Here is a 24,439-nt window from a genome sequence, read left to right on the forward strand (position 1 = left end):
GGAAAAGAAAAAAATGCAGAAATAGGCACATAGGAGATAGATACAAATTGTAACATGGCTGAATGTGGATCCACTGACTTGTGTGGCTGATGACACTGGCCGTATCGGGGAGCGGAGTGTAAGGTGCTGCAGGTGGGCTTGCTGAAGCAGGCGACACCAAGGTCGCTACCCCCATTACGTCTCGACCACACAGATAGCTGGGCGAGGCGAAGTACAGAAGGATGAGGCAGAGATGAAGTCGGACTTAGCGGAAGGTCAAGGCAGGCTGCAAAGGTGCGTAGTCAATAACGTAGCGGAAGGGTCAGAAAACGGGCTAGGCAAACAGAAAAGGGAACGCTTAATCTCAGGCAAATGGCACTGAAGATCCAGCAGGGAAGAGTGGGAGGTGTAGGGACTTATAGATTAGTGTCAGGTGTTGCACATAATTATGGGCGTTCTGGCCCTTTAAATTTCAGAGCTCCGGCGCACGCGGGCCCGATGAGACAGGGACACGCGCGCTGGAGCTTAGCGGAAGAGGCAGTGGAGGACCGAGGTAAGTGACTTCGCATGCTGGCACGTTCCGCAATGCGAATCCCAGCCCTGCTAGCAGCAGGGGAGAGTGGGGCAAGTGGTCGGAGCACAATGTGTAATACTACTCAGGTATGCTCTAATCAACACTCACACAATCACTTAGATGCCAATATCATGATACAACTACTATCTTCAATAAATGAGATCCACAAATAAAGCATTTTTTTTTACTTTGGATTAATCTAGAAAGGCATATGGCCAGATATTATATAATTGAGATATTCCTTTCTAGCAAATTGGATAGTGTCTTCAGAAATGTAACCTTTTAGAGCAGGGGTCACAAACGAAAGTTTGTGGCCCACACCAGGTATGTGTAATTTGTATTGCTCGACGCCCGATACATGCAGTTCCGGGCAGGTAACTTCTTCAGGCATTTAGCCCTGCTTCGGGCAAGCAGCGCTAAATACCGTTAAGCTTCACTTACCCCACCCTCCTCCCAGTCTCCGGTTGGCCGGCGTCTGATAAGGGACGTCGCACACGTGAAGTCCCTCCCCAGACCCGCACAGGAGGACGTTAGTGACGTCACTCGTCAGGCCACCGCTGGAGAGGAGAAGCGCAGGACAGGTAAGTGAGTCTATGTGTGTGTGCATGTGTAAGTGTCTGTCTGTCTGTGTGTGAGGGGGGGACGACGACGATGACAATCCTGCCTAATGTGGGGAACCTGCTTCTACTTAATGTGGGGAACCTGCTACTACCTACCTAATGTGGGGAACCTGCTGCCTACCTAATGTGGGGAACCTCCTGAAGTAGCACCCCCATCATCCGTCAGCTCATGCTATTACCACATGGGGGTAGGGGGGGTTTGCTGGTGGATTATGAGGGGCGCATGATGGAGGCATTATATGTAAGGGACGCATGCGGCCCAGCCTCACCCAGCTGCTACCTACAGTGGCCCCCAGATAATTTGAGTTTGAGACGCCAGCTGTAGAGGTGTACAATGGTGTAATGATCAGAGGAACATTGTGTAAATTATGATAATTAGAAACAGAATCACAATGTTTTGTTAAATGTATTAGTACATGTTTGTCAACTCAATGTTAACTTATTTTTAGATCCATGGACTATGCTGTTTGCTGGTGGTTGTGCTGGAACATTGGGATGGGCATCTGCAAACCCATTGGATGTCATAAAGAGCCGTTTGCAGATGGATGGAATACAAGGTGTCCAATATCGTGGAATATTTGACTGTATTTCTAAGAGCATTAAGCAAGAAGGGTTCTGTGTGCTCTGTAAGGGTCTCACAGCAAACAGTCTTCGTGCCTTTCCTGTCAATGCAGTGACTTTTCTTAGCTATGAAAAGCTTCTAGAGACATTTAAATAAATTTGTTACTAAATATGGCTTTTTTTTTTACTATCAATTTGTAAACATGTAGACTGATATAAAATCCCGCAAGAACTGAACCAAAGCCGTGTCAAAAACCGTACATTTTATGGTTGTCTACTTGAATATTATTGGAAAGATATTCAGCTGCTAAAGAAATTAAAACCTAAAACATTGTTGTTGGGACTAGAGATGAGCGAACTTACAGTAAATTCGATTCGTCATGAACTTCTCGGCTCGGCAGTTGATGACTTTTCCTGCATAAATTAGTTCAGCTTTCAGGTGCTCCCGTGGGCTGGAAAAGGTGGATACAGTCCTTGGAGACTCTTTCCTAGGACTGTATCCACCTTTTCCAGCCCACCGGAGCACCGGAAAGCTGAACTAATTTATGCAGGAAAAGTCAGCAACCGCCGAGCCGAGAAATTCGTGACGAATCGAATTTACTGTAAGTTCACTCATCTCTAGTTGGGACCAGCAAGAATTTTACAAGTCCAACTTGTCTTTCAACCATTGTGTGGCAACTATATTCTATAACAAAAATAATGACCAGAGACATCAGGATTCTGTTTTTTATTCTTATTTTATTAAAGTGGAAAACAAAACACATGTAAATTGTTGTCTTCTGACTTATTGTACTGTATTACTAGTTTGATTTAAAGGGGTTCTCCGGTGGAAAACTTTATTTTTTTTTAAATCAACTGGTGCCAGAGAGTTAAAAAGATTTGTAAATTACTTCTATTAAAAATTCTTAATCCTTCCAGTACTTATCAGCTGCTGTATGTTCCAGAGGAAGTTCTTTTTGAATTTCTTTTCTGTCTGACCACAGTGCTCTCTGCTGACACATCTGTCCATTTTAGGAACTGTCCAGAGCAGCATATGTTTGCTATGGGGATTTTCTCCTGCTCTGGACAGTTCCTGACATGGACAGAGGTGTCAGCAGAGAGCACTGTGGCCGTGACAGAAAAGAAATCCCAAAAGAAAATAATTTCCTCTGTAGTTTACAGCCGCCACAAAGTACTGGAAGGATGAAGTAATTTACAAATCTGTTTAACTTTCTGACATCAGTTGATTTAAAGTGTACCTGGTCGTCAGCAAAAACTTTTGATATAATGTAGATAATACTATTATTACTTACTATTGCTATTAAAAAAATGTGCATATTTTTGTGTGGAAAAATGCTGTCCCTGCAGCTATTGCATGTGTGTCTCTGTGATGAGTCTAAATACAGGAGGTGAGGGCAGGACAAGCAGGGGCCTGGATTGTCAATCATCCTGATGTGTGATCCGGGGGCATGTCACAAAGCCCTGCTTGTCCTCAGTGTACAGAACCCTGCTTATCCAACCACGCTTCCTGAATTTGGACTCCTGACAGACACACATCCAATAGCTGCATGGACAGCATTTTTCCACCCAAAAATATGCACATTTTTTAATAGTAATAATAGTATTATCTACATTATATCAAAAGCTTTTGCAGACGACAGGTACACTTTAAATCAACTGATGTCAGAAATAGAGATGAGCGAACTTACAGTAAATTCGATTCGTCACGAACTTCTCGGCTCGGCAGTTGATGACTTTTCCTGCATAAATTAGTTCAGCTTTCAGGTGCTCCGGTGGGCTGGAAAAGGTGGATACAGTCCTAGGAGACTCTTTCCTAGTAATGTATCCACCTTTTCCAGCCCACCGGAGCACCTGAAGGCTGAACTAATTTACGCAGGATAAGTCATCAACTGCCGAGCCGAGAAGTTCGTGACGAATCAAATTTACTGTAAGTTCGCTCATCTCTAGTCAGAAAGTTAAACAGATTTGTAAATTACTTCATCCTTCCAGTACTAAATATACACTTTTTTTTGTTACCAATGTACAGGGTGGGCTATTTATATGGATACACCTTAATAAAATGGGAATGGTTGGTGATATTAACTTCCTGTTTGTGGCACATTAGTATATGTGAGGGGGGACATTTTTCAAGATGGGTGGTTACCATGGCGGCCATTTTGAAGTTGGCCATTTTGAATCCCACTTTTGTTTTTTCAATAGGTGAGGGTCATGTGACACAAACTTATTGGGAGTTTCATAAGAAAAACAATGATTTGCTTGGTTTTAATGTAACATTATTCTTTCATGAGTTATTTACAAGTTTCTGACCACTTATAAAATGTGTTCAATGTGCTGCCCATTGTGTTGGATTGTCAATGCAACCCTCTTCTCCCACTCTTCACACACTGATAGCAACACCACAGGAGAAATGCTAGCACAGGCTTCCAGTATCCGTATACACTGCTATATACTGCTATATACACCACAGGAGAAATGCTAGCACAGGCTTCCAGTATCAGTAGTTTCAGGTGCCGCAGAATGGGCAAAACTAAAATTGGAACAGGACCCTCAGTTTACACAGAAGATTTTGATCAGTGATGAGGCAAACTTTTATGTGAATGGTGAAGTTAACAAACAAAACCACCGCTATTGGTCTGAACCCACATTGGATAGATCCCTTCAAGACTGTTGGAACACAAAAATTGATGGTATGGTGTGGTATATGGGGTACGAAGATAGTGGGGCCATTCTTCATCAATGGAAACCTCAAGGCCACTGGATATGCTAATGATGATGTGTTTCCCTCTTTATGCACTGAAGCTGGCACGTTCCCTGAGTTTTTCCAGCAAGATGGTGCACCACCACATTATGGGTGTCAGGTCCGAGCAATCCTAGATGAACAGTTTCCTGGAAAGTGTATTGGTCGTCGTGGGGCAGTTGAATGGCCCCCAAGGTCTCCCGATCTGACCCCCTTAGACTTTTATCTTTGGGGTCATCTGAAGGCAATTGTCTATGCTGTGAAGGTACGAGATGTGCAGCACCTGAAACTACGGATACTGGAAGCCTGTGCTAGCATTTCTCCAGCGGTGTTGCTATCAGTGTGTGAAGAGTGGGAGAAGAGGGTTGTATTGACAATCCAACACAATGGGCAGCACATTGAACACATTTATAAGTGGTCAGAAACTTGTAAGTAACTCATGAAAGAATAAAGTTACGTTAAAACCAAGCACATCATTGTTTTTTCTTGTGAAATACCCAATAAGTTGGATGTATCACATGACCCTCTTCCTATTGAAAAAACAAAAGTTGAATTCAAAATGGGCAAGTTCAAACTGGCCGCCATGGTAACCACCCATCTTGAAAAGTTACCCCCCTCACATATACTAATGTGCCACAAACAGGAGGTTAATATCACCAACCATTCCCGTTTTATTAAAGGTGTATCCATATAAATGGCCCACCCTGTATATTACAAATATACATATAATGGTATAATCTACAATTCATAAAAAGTTTGTTGATGACAGGTACACTTTTTTTTATTTTTTATAAAGTTTTCCACCGGAGCACCCTTTTAACCCCTTCCCGCTATTGGACGTATGCATACGTCCAGGCGAACTACACGTTCGCGCAAATGGACGTATGCATACGTCCAAGCGATCTCCTGCTCTGCCGCGGGCAGCGCAGGAGATAGCCGGCGGAACTCAGCTGTCAATCACAGCCGGAGTCCCACCGCAGCTGCCGGGGGCAGCGATCGCGCCCGTCCCGGCAGCATTAACCCCATAGATGCCGTGATCAGTTCTGATCACGGCATCTATGGTGTTTGCAGGGGGATAGCTCTCCCCCTGCCCACCAACGGCGTCGCCGCAATAAAATAAGGGGGATCAGGGGTGTCCAAGACACCCTCGATCTCCCTGAAGGGATAGGAGTGAGGTGGCAGGGGTGCCACCCCTCCTATCCCTGCTATTGATCGTCCGGAGCGACCGACCAATAGCAGACTGGGGGGGTTAAAGTTCGGTTCCCCCCGCTATGCCCACCCATCGGTGTCCCGGACCCGCCGCCGCCATCTGGAGCTCCGCCGCCGGGTAAGTGACCGCCGCCGGTAAGTGTCCGGGAGTCTGTTGCCTAGCAACATCTGCAGGGCGACAGTTTGGAGAGTGGTCTCTAAACTGTAGCCCTCCAGATGTTACAAAACTACAACTCCCAGCATGCCCAGACAGTAGTTTGCTGTCTTAGCATGCTAAGATTTGTAGTTTTGCAACGTCTGGAGGGCTACAGTTTAGAGACCACTGTCAGTGATCTCCAGCCTGAACCCCTCTAAATCTTGCAAAACTACAACTCCCAGCATTCAGGAACAGCAAAAGGCTGTCTCGGCATGCTGGAAGTTGTACTTGCGTGCCTCCAGTTGTTGCATACCTACATCTCCCAGCATTCCCTTTGGCAATCAATACATGCTGAGAGTTGTAGTTCTGCAACAGCTGGAGGCACACTGGTTGGGAAATACCGAGTTAGGTAATTGGTTGGAAAATACTAAGTAATAGAACCTGTGTGCCTCCAGCTGTTGCAAAACTACAACTCTGAGCATGCACATTCTGTCAGTGCATGCTGGGAGTTGTAGTTTTGCCCCCCCTCCCATGTGAATGTACAGGTTACATTCACACTGGCGGCGGATTACAGGGAGTTCCCGGCTTCAAGTTTGAGCTGCCGCAAATTTTCCGCCGCAGCTCAAACTCCTAGCGGGAGACTCAGTGTAATCCGCCGTCAGTGTGAATGTAGCCTAAAAACACTACACTACCACAAAATAAAGAGTAAAACACTACATATACTGCCCACCCCCCAATAAAAATGAAAAACGTATCCTACGGCAGTGTTTCCAAAACGGAGCATCCAGCTGTTGCAAAACAAAAACTCCCAGCATTTCCAGACAGCCATTGACTGTCCAAGCATGCTGGGAGTTTTGCAACAGCTGGAAGCACCCTGTTTGGGAATCACTGGCTTAGAATACCCCTATGTCCACCCCTATGCAAATCCCTAATTAAGGCCTCAAATGCGCATGGTGCTCTCTCACTTTGGAGCCCTGTCGTATTTCAAGGCAACAGTTTAGGGCCACATATGGGGTATCGCCGTACACGAGAGAAATTGCCTAACAATTTTTTTTTTTTGGGGGGGGGGGGGCTTACTCCTTTTACCCCTTGTGAAAAGGTAAAGTTGGGGTCTACACCAGCATGTTAGTGTGCAAAAAAGTTGTTTTTTTTTTTTGTTTTTTTTTTTAAACTAACATACTGGTGTTGCCCCATACTTTAAAATTTCACAAGCGGTAAAAGAAAAAAAGCCCCCAAAATTTGTAACGCAATTTCTCCTGAGTACGGAGATACCCCATATGTGGGCGCAAAGTGCTCTGCGGCGCACAACAAGGCTCAGAAGGGAGAGTGCACCATGTACATTTGAGGTCTAAATTGGTGATTTGCACAGGGGTGGCTGATTTTACAACGGTTCTGACATAAGCGCAAAATAAATACCCACATGTGACCCCATTTTGGAAACTACACCACTCACGGAATGTAACAAGGGGTATAGTGAGCATTTACACCCCACAGGTGTCTGACAGATCTTTGAAACAGGGGTCTGTGAAAATGAAAATGTTTTTTTAATTTGCACAGCCCACTGTTCCAAAGATCCGTAAAAAAAAGCCAGTGGGGTGTAAAATTCTCACTGCACCCCTTATTACATTCCGTGAGGGGTGTAGTTTTAAAAATGGGGTCACATGTGGGGGGGGGGGTCCACTGTTCTGGCACCACAGGGGGCTTTGTAAATGCATATGGCCAAATTCTCTCTCCAAAAGCTCAATGATGCTCCTTCTCTTCTGAGCATTGTAGTTCGCCCCCAGTGCACTTCACGTCCACTTATGGGGTATTTCCATACTCAGAAGAGATCGTGTTACAAATTTTGGGGGGTATTTTCTGCTATTATCCCTTGTAAAAATTGGGGGAAAACAAGCATTTTAGTGTAAAAAAAAAAAATTATTATTATTATTTTTTTTTTTTTTTTACATATGCAAGTCGTGAAACCCCTGTGGGGTATTAAGGTTCACTTTACCTCTTGTTACGTTCCCCAAGGGGTCTAGTTTCCAAAATTGTGTGCCATGTGTTTTTTTTTTTTGCTGTTCTGGCACCATAGGGGCTTCCTAAATGCGGCATGCCCTCAGAGCAAAATTTGCTTCCAAAAAGCCAAATGTGACTCCTGTAGTGCACCAGCAGAGCACTTTTCATCCCCATATGGGGTGTTTTCTGAATCGGGAGAAATTGGGCTTCAAATTTTGGGGGGTATTTTCTGCTATTACCTTTTTTAAAAATGTAAAATTTTTGCAAAATTTTTTTTTTTTACATATGCAAAAGTCGTGAACACCTGTGGGGTATTAAGGTTCACTTTATCCCTTGTTACGTTCCTCAAGGGGTCTAGTTTCCAAAATGATATGCCATGTGTTTTTTTTTTTTTTTGCTGTCCTGGCACCATAGGGGCTTCCTAAATGCGACATGCCCCCCGAGCAAAATTTGCTCTCAAAAAGACAAATATGACTCCTTCTCTTCTGAGCATTGTAGTTCGCCCGTAGTGCACTTCAGGTCAACTTATGGGGTACCTCCATACTAAGAAGAGATGGGGTTACAAATTTTGGGGTGTATTTTCTGCTATTAACCCTTGCAAAAATGTGAAATTTGGGGGGAAACACATTTTAGTGAATTTTTTTTTTTTTTTTTTTTTTACACACACATATGCAAAAGTCGTGAAACACCTGTGGGGTATTAAGGCTCACTTAATTCCTTGTTACATTCCTCAAGGGTTCTAGTTTCCAAAATGGTATGCCATGTGCTGTTCTGGCACCATAGGGGCTTCCTAAATGCAACATGTCCCCCAAAAACTATTTTAAAAAAAACGTTTAAAAAATCCCCTTGTCGCTCCTTCGCTTCTGAGCCCGCAGAACAATTTACATAGACATATGAGGTACATGCTTACTCGAGAGAAATTGGGCTACAAATTCAAGTATAAAATGTATCCTTTTACCCCTTGAAAAATTAAAAAAACTTGGTCTACAAGAACATGCGAGTGTAAAAAATGAAGATTTTGAATTTTCTCCTTCACTTTGCTGCTTTTCCTGTGAAACACCTAAAGGGTTAAAACACTTACTGAATGTCATTTTGAATACTTTGGGGGGGGGGGGGGGGTGCAGTTTTTATAATGGGGTCATTTATGGGGTATTTCTAATATGAAGACCCTTCAAATCCACTTCAAACCTGAATTGGTCCATGAAAAATATAAAGTTTGAAAATTTGGTGAAAAATTGGAAAATTGCTGCTGAACTTTGAAGCCCTCTGATGTCTTCCAAAAGTTAAACAAAACGTCAATTTTATGATGCAATCATAAAGTAGACATATTGTATATGTGAACCCAAAAATTATTTGGAATATCCATTTTACTTACAAGCAGAGAGCTTCAAAGTTAGAAAAAATGCAAAATTTTAAATTTTTTCATCAAATTTGGAGAAAGGATGCAAGTTACCACAAAAATTTACCACTATGTTAAAGTAGAATATGTCACGAAAAAACTCTCTCGGAATCAGATTGATAAGTAAAAGCATTCCAGAGTTATTAATGTTTAAAGTGACAGTGGTCAGATGTGCAAAAAAGGGCTGCGTCCTAGAGGTGAAATTGGGCTGCGTCCTTAAGGGGTTAATGTCAGTGTTCCAAATTACAGGGCTATAGAACACCCATGAGCTGTTGTCTCCCCTGGAAGTGAGATAACAAAAGTAATCCTATATGCCTCTGTATGAAAGTGGAGGCATATAGAGCTACATTAGGTTACTTACCGTATTTTTCGCCATATAAGATGCACTTGGTGCGTCTTATACGGCGAATACACCCCTATCGCGGCGGTCCCTGCGGCCATTAATGGCCGGGACCCGCGGCTAATACAGGACATCACCGGTCGCGGTGATGCCCTGTATTAATGCTTCAGACGCGGCGATCAAAGCTGACCGGTGCGTCTGAAGCGAAAATAACACTAACCCGGCTGTTCAGTCGGGCTGTTCGGGACCGCCGCGATTTCACCGCGGTGGTCCCGAACAGCCCGACTGAATAGCCGGTTTAGTGCTTACAGGACACCAGGAGGGACCTTGCCTGCCTCCTCGGTGTCTGCTCCGTGCCGGGATCCCCTGTATGGCCGGCGCTCTCCTTCCTAGTCATCACGTTGTCGCGTACGTGCGTCGGCGTGCGTAATGACGTGATGGCGGCAACGGAGAGCGAGGATACCCGGCAGCAGAGATGTTCCGGAGCGACGGGGACACGGCGACAGCGATGAAGCGACATCCAGGGCAGCGGTGACTGCGGTAGGGACACGTGAGTATTACCTCCTATACCAGTGGTCTTCAACCTGCGGACCTCCAGATGTTGCAAAACTACAACTCCCAGCATGCACAGACAGCCAACAGCTGTCCGGGCATGCTGGGAGTTGTAGTTTTGCAACATCTGGAGGTCCGCAGGTTGAAGACCACTATTGGGTTCAAAATCTTAACTTTTTTAGATTTTGCACCTATAAATTGGGTGAGTCTTACACGCCGGTGCGTCCTATAGGGCGAAAAATATGGTAGTTCAATATTGCGGCCCTACTACGGCTCTGTACATTACATAACCTTAATATGGCGATGAGTATGCGTTTTAAGCTAAGTTTATCACAGATATTGCTATTTAGTGCAGAAAACTTAAGAATAGTATTAACTTGTAACAAGGGGGTTACTGATCTGCAAGATCTGGTCTGGGAAAGTAATAAAGACCCAACTGTAACATCTGCCGAATGGTACTACCGTATATACTCGAGTATAAGCCAAGTTTTTCAGCACGATTTTTCGTGCTGAAAACACCTCCCCTCGGCTTATACTCGAGTGAACTCTCCGCCCTCAGTGGTCTTCAACCTGCGGACCTTCAGATGTTTCAAAACTATAACTCCCAGCAAGCCCGGGCAGCCATCGGCTGTCCGGGCTTGCTGGGAGTTGTAGTTTTGAAACCTCTGGAGGTCCGCAGGTTGAAGACCACTGCGGCCTTCGACATCATCCAGCCCCCCCCCTTTCACCCCCTTTAGTTTTGTACTCACCTCCGCTCGGCGGGACGTTAGGGTGCGCTGGTCCGGTGCTGCAGGACTGTCCGGTGGGATAGTGGTTCCGGGCTGCCATCTTCACCGGGGGGGCCTCTTCTCCGCGCTTCGGGCCCGGCCCCGGAATAGTCACATTGCCTTGACGACGACGCAGAGGGACGTTCATTACCAACGTCGCTCTGCGTCGTCGTCAAGGCAACGCCTCTATTCCGGGCCCGAAGAGCGGAGATGGCAGCCCGGAACCACTATCCCACCGGATGACCTCCCCACCGGACAGTTCTGCAGCACCGGACCAGCGCACCCTAACGTTCCGCCGAGCGGAGGCGAGTACAGAACTAAAGGGGGTGAGGGGGTCTGGATGATGTCGAAGGCCGCAGTGGACTTCAACCTGCGGACCTCCAGAGCTTTCAAAACTACAACTCCCAGCAAGCCCGGACAGCCGATGGCTGCCCGGGCTTGCTGGGAGTTGTAGTTTTGAAACATCTGGAGGTCCGCAGGTTGAAGACCACTGTATCAGACATTGACAAGCGGTGATGATGAAGGGGGGGGGCTGATGACATGTGGTGATGATGACAAGGGGATGATGGAGGGGGGTGGGTGGGATGATGACAAGGGGATGATGAAGGGGGGGGAGGGGATGATGACAAGGGGATAATGAAGGGGGGGAGGGGATGATGACAAGGGGATAATGAAGGGGGGGTGTGGGATGATGACAGGCGGTAATGATGAAGGGGGGGATGATGACAGGGTGATGATGATGAGGGTGTTAATGACAGGGGTCTGGATGATGACAGGGGGGGGGGGATGATGTATTTCCCACCCTAGGCTTATACGCGAGTCAATAACTTTTCCTGGGATTTTGGGGTGAAATTAGGGGCCTCGGCTTATATTCGGGTCGGCTTATACGGTAAGTAAAAGGATATAGGAGGAGATTTATCAAAACCTGAGCAAAGGAAAAGTTTTCCAGTTTCCCATAGCAACCAATCAGATCGCTTCTTTCATTTTGCAGAGGCCTTGTTAAAAATGAAAGCAGTGAGCTGATTGGTTGCTATGGGCAACTTTTCCTCTGGACAGGTTTTTATAAATCTCCCCCTCAGACACTTATTTAGGTGTAAGTTGCAAGGCTTTTTATTTGATAATTGAAAACAACAGGAATATGGCTAAATTTTTCAACAGTGGGGAGACCCAGTACTTAAATGGGCACTGTCACCAACTTAATTTTTTGATATGTTGCAGTACAACATATCTCCAATATACTTTTATTATTATTATTTTTTATTAAAATTGTTTCCAATTTTCATTTGAAAACCGGCCACTAGGGGTCTCCCTCCTAGTGGCCGGTTTTCAAATGAAAATTGGAAACAATTTTAATAAAAAATAATAATAATAAAAGTATGGGGAGACGGAGGGGACAGGCTAGCGCCGCATGTAACTAATAGTTTATCTACACAGGGTGCCTCCAGCTGTTTCAGTACTACAACTCCCAGCATGCCCTGACAGCCAATAGATGTCAGGGCAAGCTGGGAGTTGTAGTGATGAAACAGCTGGAGGCACCCTGTGTAGATGAACTAAGGGCGGAAGTCCCCCCCAGCAGGCATCAGTGACGTTGTGCCTGCTGGGGAAGTCTGCCTGGTAGTGAGCACACTGCCAGGCAGACAAAAAGCATTTTTAATATAGTAAAAATTTAAATTAAAAGCAGGGAGGGGGTTAGGAATATATTGGCAATAGGCAGGGACAGAAAAAAAAAATAGGATGGTGGGAGCTACCCTTTAAATGGTTGCAAATAGGTTTATACTAAGAGTGGAGTGGAGTGGAGTTTTCTTTTGTGGGTTTTAATTCCCTAAAAGTGTTTCCACAGCATTTATTAAGATTTCCCTACAATTTTTTTTTTTTTTTTTTTTTACACATGCTCTGATCTGTGGGGTTTTCTTCAGCTCAAATCCACCACATTTTCTGTGGAAACCTTAGTAAATATGTTTTTTTTGTCAAAAATGTCGGGGACATGCCCCCTTTTTGGTGACCATGCCTACTTTTCCAGACAACCATGCCCCTTTTTCGGGTTGTCTCAGTAAAATGGAGAGTTGGTCAGGTTTTTTCCAATTTTGGCACAGACCAAAATTTCCGTACTTTTAAAAGCTGTGTATCATTCCTTTCCCTTGCTCACATTGTGTGAGCTCCTGGCAGGAGAAAGTGGGCATTCCCCAGCAGGGGCGACATCACTGAAGCCTGGGAGAGCTGTTCCTTGCCATGCCCCGCACGCAATTCCAGAGTTTGGACTTGCTAGTCCAAGTCCGGAAGGAGACCAAGCTAACTGTTTGGGAACAGAACAGAGCCACCTAGTGGCCATTTTTTTCATTCACATTAACCCCTTAATGACACAGGACGTAAATGTACATCCTGATGAGGTGGTACTTAACGCACCAGGACGTACATTTACGTCCTGTACATGACCCCAAGCATCGGAGCAATGCTCGAGTCATGCGCGGTAGTTCCCGCTGCTGATAGCAGCCAGGGACCCGTGGGTAATGGCCAACATCCACGATTGCGCGGATGTCTGCCATTAACCCCTCAGATGCCATGATCAATACAGATTGCGGGAGTGCGGTCAGAAAAATGCAATCCGATCATCTGTAATGGTGGACGGAGGTCCCCTCACCTGACTCTGTCCGTCTTCCGGCATCTTCTGCTCTGGTCTGAGATCGAGCAGAAGATAGCCAATAACACTGATCAGTGCTATGCCCTATGCATAGCACTGAACAGTATTAGCAATCAAATTATTGCTATAAATAGTCCCCTGAGGGCCTATTAACCCCTTAAGGACACATGACGTTCTCATACGTCTCCATTTCCGAGTCCTTAAGGACACATGACGTATGAGAACGTCATGTGTTTTACCGGCCCCCCGCAACCATCTGGAGCGGAGCCGGTGCCCGATGCCTGCTGAAATCGTTCAGCAGGCATCGGGGCATATCGCCCAGGGGGGTCATTATGACCCCCCATGTCGGCGATGGCCGCAGATCGCTGGACAATTCAGTCCAGCGATCTGCGGCGGATTCCGGGTCAATCGGGTCTCCAGTGACCCGGTGACCCGGAATTATTGGCTGATCGGGGCCGTCAGAGATGGCCCCGAACAGCCAGAGCCAGCAGGGGTGAGGTGGCACTGGTGCCACCTCACGATCGCCCTGATTCGTCGGCCGGATTACCGGCCGACCAATCAGGGCGCCTGCTGCGGGTGTCACTCCCGCAACCCGCTCCGCCCCTCTTCCGGAGGACGTGAGCGGGTGCGGGACGTGCACCCCGGGTGCTGGGGACCCCGATCCCCGGCGCCCCTGTTGGGATCGGGGCCCCAGGAGCAGCGGCGGCGGCGGAGACGACGAGGGACTGACCTGATGCAGCGAGGATCGTTGGAGGTGAGTGACAGCCTCCTGCTGTTGCTTAGCAACAGCTCCCAGCATGCAAAAAGGGCATGCTGGGAGCTGTAGTTATGCAACAGCAGGAGGCAGACCACCACAACTCCCAGCATGCCCTTATGGGCATGCTGGGACTTGTAGTTTTGCAACAGCTGGAGGCACATTCTTTCTATTGAAAAGTGTACCTTCAGCTGTTGTGAAACTACAACTCCCAGCTTGCACAATCAGCTAAAGTGCATGCTGGGAGTTGTAGTGGTGCATCTGGTGGTTGCATAACTACAACTCCCAGCATGCCCGTTGGCTGTCGGTGACTGCTGAGAGTTGTAGTTTTGCAACAGCTGAAGGCACACTGAGTTAAGTAGCAAACCAGTGTGTCTCCAGCTGTTGCATAACTACAATCCCCAGCATCCCCAGCCAAAGTAGTATGCCTCCAGCTGTTGCATAACTACAACACCCAGCATGCCCTTCCGCTGTCCGTACATGCTGGGGGTTGTAGCTTTTGCAACAGCTGAAGGCACACTGGTTGCAAAACACTGAGTTTGTTACCAAACTCGGTGTTTCACAACCAGTGTGCCTCCAGCTGTTGCAAAACTACAACTCCCAGCATGCACTGATAGACCGTACATGCTGGGAGTTGTAGTTTTGCAACAGCTGGATGTCCCCCCCCCAATGTGAACGTACAGGGTACACTCACATGGGCGGAAGATTACAGTAAGTATCCGGCTGCAAGTTTGAGGTGCGGCAAAATTTCTGCCGCAGCTCAAACTGCCAGCGAGAAACTACTGTGAACCCCCCGCCCGTGCGACTGTACCCTAAAAACACTACACTACACTAACACACAATAAAATAAAAAGTAAAAAACACTACATATACACATACCCCTACACAGCCCCCCTCCCCTCCCCAATAAAAATGAAAAACGTCTGGTACGCCACTGTTTCCAAAACGGAGCCTCCAGCGGTTGCAAAACTACAACTCCCAGCATGCACTGATAGACCGTACATGCTGGGAGTTGTAGTTTTGCAACAGCTGGATTTCCCCCCCCCCCCCCCCAATGTGAACGTACAGGGTACACTCACATGGGCGGAGGATTACAGTAAGTATCCGGCTGCAAGTTTGAGCTGCGTCAAATTTTCTGCCGTAGCTCAAACTGCCAGCGAGAAACTACTGTGAACCCCCGCCCGTGCGACTGTACCCTAAAAACACTACACTACACTAACACAAAATAAAATAAAAAGTAAAAAACACTACATATACACATACCCCTATACAACCCCCCTCCCCAATAAAAATGAAAAACGTCTGGTACGCCACTGTTTCCAAAACGGAGCCTCCAGCTGTTGCAAAGCAACTACTCCCAGTATTGCCAGATAGCCGTTGACTGTCCAGGCATGCTGGGAGTTTTACAACAGCTGGAGGCACCCTGTTTGGGAATCACTGGCGTAGAATACCCCTATGTCCACCCCTATGCAAGTCCCTAATTTAGGCCTCAAATGCGCATGGCACTCTCACTTTGGAGCCCTGTCGTATTTCAAGGCAACAGTTTAGGGCCACATATGGGGTATGGCCGTACTCGGGAGAAATTGCCTAACAAATTTTGGGGGGTATTTTCTGCTATTACCCTTTTAAAAAATGTAAAATTTTTGGGAAAACAAGCATTTTAGGTAAAAAAAATATATATTTTTTTACATATGCAAAAGTCGTGAAACACCTGTAGGGTATTAAGGTTCAAATTACCCCTTGTTACATTCCCCGAGGGGTCTAGTTTCCAAAATGGTATGCCATGTGGTTTTTTTTTTGCTGTCCTGGCACCATAGGGGCTTCCTAAATGCGGCAAGCCCCCAGAGCTAAATTCGCTTTCAAAAAGCCAAATGTGACTCCTTCTCTTCTGAGACCTGTAGTGGGCCAGCAGAGCACTTTTCACCCCCATATGGGGTGTTTTCTGAATCGGGAGAAATTGGGCTTCAAATTTTGGGGGGTATTTTCTGCTATTACCCTTTTTAAAATTGTAAAAATTTTGGGAAACCAAGCATTTTAGGTAAAAAAAATATATATTTTTTTACATATGCAAAAGTCGTGAAACACCTGTAGGGTATTAAGGTTCACATTACCCCTTGTTACGTTCCCCGAGGGGTCTAGTTTCCAAAATGGTATGCCATGTGTTTTTTTTTGCTGTTCTGGCACCATAGGGGCTTCCTAAATGCGGCATGCCCCCAGAGCAAAATTTGCTTTCAAAAAGCTAAATGTGACTCCTTCTCTTCTGAGACCTGTAATGCACCAGCAGAGCACTTTTCACCCCCATGCGAGGTGTTTTCTGTATCGGGAGAAATTGGGCTTCAAATTTTGGGGGGTATTTTCTACTATTACCCTTTTTAAAAATGTAAAATTTTTGGGAAACCAAGCATTTTAGGTAAAAAAAAAATATATTTTTTTTACATATGCAAAAGTCGTGAATCACCTGTAGGGTATTAAGGTTCACTTTACCCCTTGTTACGTTCCCTGAGGGGTCTAGTTTCCAAAATGGTATGCCGTGTGTTTTTTTTTGCTGTCCTGGCACCATAGGGGCTTCCTAAATGCGACATGCCCCCCAAAAACCATTTGTCGCTCCTTCCCTTCTGAGCCCTCTACTGCGCCCACCGAACAATTAACATAGACATATGAGGTATGTGCTTACTCGAGAGAAATTGGGTTTCAAATACAAGTAAAAATTTTCTCCTTTTTACCCCTTGCAAAAATTCAAAAATTGGGTCTACAAGAACATGCGAGTGTAAAAAATGAAGATTTTTAATTTTCTCCTTCACTTTGCTGCTATTCCTGTGAAACACCTAAAGGGTTAATACACTTACTGAATGTTTTTTTTGAATACTTTAGGGGGTGTAGTTTTTATAATGGGGTCATTTATGGGGTATTTCTAATATGAAGACCCTTCAAATCCACTTCAAAACTGAACTGGTCCCTGAAAAATAGTGAGTTGGAAAATTTTGTGAAAAATTTCAAAATTGCTGCTGAACTTTGAAGCCCTATGGTGTCTTCCAAAAGTAAAAACTCATAAATTTTATGATGCAAACATAAAGTAGACATATTGTTTATGTGAACCCAAAAAAATATATATTTTGAATATCCATTTTCCTTACAAGCAGAGAGCTTCAAAGTTAGAAAAATGCAAAATTTTCATTTTTTTCATCAAATTTTGGGATTTTTCACCAAGAAAGCATGCAAGTTACCATAAAATTTTACCACTAAGTTAAAGTAGAATATGTCACGAAAAAACATTCTCGGAATCAGAATGATAACTAAAAGCATTCCAGAGTTATTAATGTTTAAAGTGACAGTGGTCAGAATTGCAAAAAACGCTCCGGTCCTTAAGGTATAAAATGGCCTGGTCCTTAAGGGGTTAAACTGTAAAAATAAAAGTAACAAATAAGTAAAAAAATTGTGAAAAATCCCCTTCCCAATAAAAATGTAAATTGTCTGTTTTTCCCCATTTTACCCCCCAAAAAAGTAAAAAAATTAAAAAAAAATGTATAAACATATTTGGTATCGCCGCATGTGTAAATATCCAAACTATGAAAATATAAAGTTAATTATCCTGTATGGTGAATGGCGTGAACGTAAAAAAAAAGTCCAAAGTCCTTTTTTTTTTTTTTTTTTTTTTATAACATTTTATACAAAAACAAACAAAAAAATTACAAAAAATGCATTAAATGCTTTATATATTCAAATGTGGTATACAAAATTACAGATCACGGCGCAAAAAAGGAGCCCTCATACCGCAGTTTGTACGGAAAAATTAAAAATTTTATAGGTCAGAAAAATAGAGTGATTTTAAAGGCACTAATTTGGTTAAAAAGTTTGCGATTTTATTTAAGCCGTACAATAATATAAAAGTATGTCATCATGGGTATCATTTTAATCGAATTGACCCACAGAATAAATAAAACATGTGTATTTTACCATAAAGTATGTACAGCATAAAAGTCCTTAACCCCTTAAGGACCGAGCCCTTTTTCACCTTAAGGACCGGAGCGTTTTTTGCAATTCTGACCACTGTCACTTTAAACATTAATAACTCTGGGATGCTTTTAGTTATCATTCTGATTCCGAGATTGTTTTTTCGTGACATATTCTACTTTAAATTTTATGGTAACTTGCATCCTTTCCTGGTGAAAAATCACCAAATTTGATGAAAAAAATGAAAATTTTGCATTTTTCTAACTTTGAAGCTCTCTGCTTGTAAGGAAAATGGATATTCAAAATATATTTTTTTGGGGTTCACATATACAATATGTCTACTTTATGTTTGCATCATAACATTTATGAGTTTTTACTTTTGGAAGACACCAGAGGGCTTCAAAGTTCAGCAGCAATTTTGAAATTTTTCACAAAATTTTCAAACTCGCTATTTTTCATGGACCAGTTCACGTTTGAAGTGGATTTGAAGGGCCTTCATATTAGAAATACCCCATAAAAGACCCCATTATAAAAACTACACCCCCCAAAGTATTCAAAATGACATTCAGTAAGTGTATTAACCCTTTAGGTGTTTCACAGGAATAGCAGCAAAGTGAAGGAGAAAATTCAAAATCTTCATTTTTTACACTCGCATTTTCTTGTAGACCCAATTTTTGAATTTTTGAAAGGGGTAAAAAGCAGAAAATTTTTACTTGTATTTGAAACCCAATTTCTCTCGAGTAAGCACATACCTCATATGTCTATGTTAATTGTTCAGCGGGCGCAGTAGAGGGCTCAGAAGGGAAGGAGCGTCAAATGGTTTTTGGGGGGCATGTCACCTTTAGGAAGCCCCTATGGTGCCAGAACAGCAAAAAAACACACATGGCATACCATTTTGGAAACTAGACTCCTCAGGGAACGTAACAAGGGGTAAAGTGAACCTTAATACCCCACAGGTGTTTCACGACTTTAGCATATGTAAAAAAAAAAAATTTTTTTTTTACCTAAAATGCTTGGTTTCCCAAAAATTTAACATTTTAAAAAGTGTAATAGCAGAAAATACCCCCCAAAATTTGAAACCCAATTTCTCCCGATTCAGAAAACACCCCATATGGGGGTGAAAATTGCTCTGCTGGCGCACTACAGGTCTCAGAAGAGAAGGAGTCACATTTGGCTTTTTGAAAGCAAATTTTGCTCTGGGGGCATGCCGCATTTAGGAAGCCCCTTTGGTGCCAGGACAGCAAAAAAAAAAACACATGGCATACCATTTTGGAAACTAGACCCCTCGGGGAACGTAACAAGGGGTTAAGTGAACCTTAATACCCTACAGGTGTTTCACGACTTTTGCATATGTGAACATTTTTTATTTTTTTTTACCTAAAATGCTTGGTTTCCCAAAATTTTTACATTTTTAAAAAGGGTAATAGCAGAAAACACCCCCCAAAATTTGAAGCCCAATTTCTCCCGATTCAGAAAACACCCCATATGGGGGTGAAAAGTGCTCTGCTGGCGCACTACAGGTCTCAGAAGAGAAGGAGTCACGTTTGGCTTTTTGAAAGCAAATTTTGCTCTGGGGGCATGCCGCATTTAGGAAGCCCCTTTGGTGCCAGGACAGCAAAAAAAAAACACATGGCATACCATTTTGGAAACTAGACCCCTCGGGGAACGTAACAAGGGGTTAAGTGAACCTTTATACCCCACAGGTGTTTCATGATATTTGTATATGTAAAAAAAAAAAATTTTTTTAACCTAAAATGCTTGTTTTCCCAAAAATTTTACATTTTTAAAAAGGGTAATAGCAAAAAATACCCCACGAAATTTGAAGCCCAATTTCTCCCGAGTACGGCGATACCCCATATGTGGCCCTAAACTGTTGCCTTGAAATACGACAGGGCTCCAAAGTGAGAGTGCCATGCGCATTTGAGGCCTAAATTAGGGATTGCATAGGGGTGGACATAGGGGTATTGTACGCCAGTGATTCCCAAACAGGGGGCCTCCAGCTGTTGTAAAACTCCTAGCATGCCTGGACAGTCAGTGGCTATCTGGCAATACTGGGAGTAGTTGTTTTGCAACAGCTGGAGGCTCCGTTCTGGAAACAGTGGCGTACCAGACGTTTTTCATTTTTATTGGGGAGGGGAGGGGGGCTGTGTAGGGGTATGTGTATATGTAGTGTTTTTTACTTTTTATTTTATTTTGTGGTAGTGTAGTGTTTTTAGGGTACAGTCACACGGGCGGGGGTTCACAGTAGTTTCTCGCTGGCAGTTTGAGCTGCGGCAGAAAATTTGACGCAGCTCAAACTTGCAGCCGGATACTTACTGTAATCCTCCGCCCATGTGAGTGTACCCTGTACGTTCACATTGGGGGGGGGGGGGGAACATCCAGCTGTTGCAAAACTACAACTCCCAGCATGGACGGTCTATCAGTGCATGCTGGGAGTTGTAGTTTTGCAACCGCTGGAGGCTCCGTTTTGGAAACAGTGACGTACCAGACGTTTTTCATTTTTATTGGGGAGGGGAGGGGGGCTGTGTAGGGGTATGTGTATATGTAGTGTTTTTTACTTTTTATTTTATTTTGTGGTAGTGTAGTGTTTTTAGGGTACAGTCGCATGGGCGGGGGGTTCACAGTAGTTTCTCGCTGGCAGTTTGAGCTGCGACAGAAAATTTGCCGCAGCTCAAACTTGCAGCCGGATACTTACTGTAATCCTCCGCCCATGTGAGTGTACCCTGTACGTTCTCATTGGGGGGGGGGGGGGGGGGAGAAACATCCAGCTGTTGCAAAACTACAACTCCAAGCATGTACGGTCTATCAGTGCATGCTGGGAGTTGTAGTTTTGCAACAGCTGGAGACACACAGGTTGTGAAACACCGAGTTTGGTAACAAACTCAGTGTTTTGCAACCAGTGTGCCTTCAGCTGTTGCAAAAGCTACAACCCCCAGCATGTACGGACAGCGGAAGGGCATGCTGGGTCTTGTAGTTATGCAACAGCCGGAGGCATACTACATTGGCTGGGGATGCTGGGGATTGTAGTTATGCAACAGCTGGAGACACACTGGTTTACTACTTAACTCAGTGTGCCTTCAGCTGTTGCAAAACTACAACTCTCAGCAGTCACCGACAGCCAACGGGCATGCTGGGAGTTGTAGTTATGCAACCACCAGATGCACCACTACAACTCCCAGCATGCACTTTAGCTGATTGTGCAAGCTGGGAGTTGTAGTTATACAACACCTGAAGGTACACTTTTACATAGAAAGAATGTGCCTTCAGCTGTTGCAAAACTACAAGTCCCAGCATGCCCATAAGGGCATGCTGGGAGTTGTGGTGGTCTGCCTCCTGCTGTTGCATAACTACAGCTCCCAGCATGCCCTTGTTGCTTGCTGGGAGCTGTTGCTAAGCAACAGCAGGAGGCTGTCACTCACCTCCAACGATCCAGCCGCACAGGTCAGTCCCTCGTCGTCTCCGCCGCCGCCGCTTCTCCTGGGGCCCCGATCCCAACAGGGGCGCCGGGGATCGGGGTCCCCAGCACCGGGGGTCGTCTTCCCGCACCCGCTCACGTCCTCCGGAAGAGGGGCGGAGCGGGTTGCGGGAGTGACACCCGCAGCAGGCGCCCTGATTGGTCGGCCGGTAATCCGGCCGACGAATCAGGGCGATCGTGAGGTGGCACCAGTGCCACCTCACTCCTGCAGGCTCTGGCTGTTCGGGGCCGTCTCTGACGGCCCCGATCAGCCAGTAATTCCGGGTCATCGGGTCACTGGAGACCCGATTGACCCGGAATCTGCCGCAGATCGCTGGACTGAATTGTCCAGCGATCTGCGGCAATCGCCGACATGGGGGGACATAATGACCCCCCTGGGCGATATGCCGGGATGCCTGCTGAACGATTTCAGCAGGCATCCGGCCCCGGCTCCCCTCCGGCTAGCGGCGGGGGCCGGAAATGCTCAGGGCATATCCATACGCCCTCGGTCCTTAAGGACTTGGAAACGGGGGCCTATGGATACGCCCTATGTCCTTAAGGGGTTAAATGGGCACTGTCAAGAAATAAAAAAATTGATATGTTGTAGTACTTAAGTACTACAACATATCTCTAATATAGTTTAATTAAAAAAAAGTGATTTTAAAACAGTTTAAAATCACTTTTAAATTCGGCCACTAGGGGTCGCCCTCCTAGTGGCCGAATGCATTCGGCAGTGACGTCACTACAGAATTTCGTCTCATTTGAGCCTGGCAAATGAGTCGAAATTCCAGTCACTGCAGTGCTCGCTCCCGCCTGTCAATCAAACAGGTGAGAGCGAGCACAGTGAAATCCAGGGCTGCGCATTGGCTCCCTGGACTCTCACACTGGCCACCTCCCTGCTGCATATTCTCCCTGCAGCAGGGAGGCACATGGCTCTTACCACTGCTTACAGCCACCTCTCCAGTGGGGATACGCCGCCTCCTCACTGCTCCTTGCAGCTGTGTCCTGTCATTGCCGGGGGGAGCGCGTTATATGGAGCAACAAGTGTATGCCCGGCTTCCTGTCATGCTCCTACACTCTGGTAACTCTCTCTATGGTTCTGGAGGACTTTCAATCCTACAGAAACATAGAGACAGTTTCCAGAGTGTACGGGCATGATAGGAAGCCGGGCATACACTTGTTGCTTGCTACGGACCCCCGCTCATGGTCCGGCACAGGTGAGGGGGGGGGTGGCGATATTGGTCGGGGGCTGGGTGTCTTCCAACACAGGGTGCCTCCAGTTGTTTCCCCACTACAACTCCCAGCATGCCCTGACAGCAAATAGATGTCAGGGCATGCTGGGAGTTGTAGTGATGAAACAGCTGGAGGCACCCCGTCAGGAGAACTAAGGGCGGAAGTCGGCCCCCAGCAGGCATCAGTGACGTGGTGCCTGCTGGGGAAGTCTGCCTGGTAGTGAGCACACTACCAGGCAGACAAAATGCCATTTTTAAGATAATAAAAAAAAATAAAGGCAGGGAGGGGGTTAGGGATAGATGGGCAATAGGCAGGGACAGAAAGAAAAAAAAAAGAGGATGGTGGGAGCTACCCTTTAAAGAGGCACTGTCATTGTTAAAAACTTTTCATATATTGCAGGACTCATTATAATATGACATTTCACAATATACACCTGTTAAAAAAAAAGAAAAATTACATTTTCACCTGAAATTCAAGCTCAAAATAGCCACCACTCGGGGTCGCCTGTCTTTTAGCCAAACAGACTAGTCTAGATTTTACAGCATACTGGATACCGGCTGTAAAGCATACCGGTATCAAGTATAGGAGATTTCTATTGTGTATGCAAAACTACAGATAAAGGATGTGTGGACATGCTGGGAGCTGTAGTTTTAAAACAGCTGGAGGCTACACTGCTCTAACAGTTATTTACAAACATTGCAGCTTCAGTTGTTACCAAACTACAACTCCCAGCATGCTGAAATAGTCAAAGCTTTCTCGGACTCCTGAATGACAAAGAAGTTGATCAGACATTCAGGAGTCTGTGAAAGATGAATGACACAGTGACAGCTATGCTGATTAGCATCCACTTTTACTAGGAGAAGATAAAACAGATAGAACATGTATTCATAAAAATGCTGTACTTTTATCTAAAAAATCCTTGCACTAATTTTATAAAGATCTATTCTTATATTTATACATTTTATCCTGTTATGAATTCACCATAATGTCTTTTTATTACTGCAAGCAAGCTCCAAGTATCTTCCTCTGACACATGACACAGCATAAAGCCAGAGAGGAAAGGGTTACAGAGTAGAGAGTACTGATTGGCTGACTGCACAGGCTTGCTCCTGTGAGGGAGACAGACAGACACGCCCCTTCCAGCCTGCACAATGAAAAAGTAACTCACCAGCAGATAAATGCTTATATCTCTGGATATATAGGTCCGAGACACATAAAAATTATATGCACATGATCAGGATTGGGTCCTGAGTAACATATCACTTTTTTTCTTTTTTGCACTATGACAGGTACGCTTTAACGCCCAAATGGTCTGAGTCCTTAAGGGGTTAAAAACATAAAGGTTGAAAATTTCAACAGCAATTACATAACAAAGGGTCTTATAGTAACATAAGGAACAATATACACTGCTCGAAAAAAATAAAGGGAACACTAAGATAACACATCCTAGATCTGAATGAATCAACTTCTCGTATGAAATGCTTTCTTATTTACATAGTTGAATGTGCTGACAACAAAATCACACAAAAATTATCAA

At 45.0% G+C, this 24,439-nt stretch overlaps 1 protein-coding gene and 1 long non-coding RNA gene across 4 annotated transcripts in view; one reads left to right on the top strand and one right to left on the bottom strand.

The window, feature by feature from the left end:
* SLC25A45 (solute carrier family 25 member 45) overlaps positions 1 to 2,110 on the top strand; it is a 197,744-nt gene extending 195,634 nt beyond the window's left edge. For all 3 annotated transcript variants that reach the window (XM_056527082.1, XM_056527084.1, XM_056527083.1), the window contains one exon: positions 1,623 to 2,110. In XM_056527082.1, coding sequence (XP_056383057.1) covers positions 1,623 to 1,891 — 269 coding nt within the window. In that variant the 3' untranslated portion in view covers positions 1,892 to 2,110. The remainder of the gene's footprint in view (positions 1 to 1,622) is intronic.
* The window catches only part of LOC130276983 (uncharacterized), a 114,575-nt gene that overhangs the window by 82,368 nt on the left and 7,768 nt on the right, over positions 1 to 24,439 (bottom strand). The window lies entirely within an intron of this gene.

The sequence above is a fragment of the Hyla sarda genome, chromosome 6, assembly GCF_029499605.1.
Source record: "Hyla sarda isolate aHylSar1 chromosome 6, aHylSar1.hap1, whole genome shotgun sequence".
NCBI lineage: Eukaryota > Metazoa > Chordata > Amphibia > Anura > Hylidae > Hyla > Hyla sarda.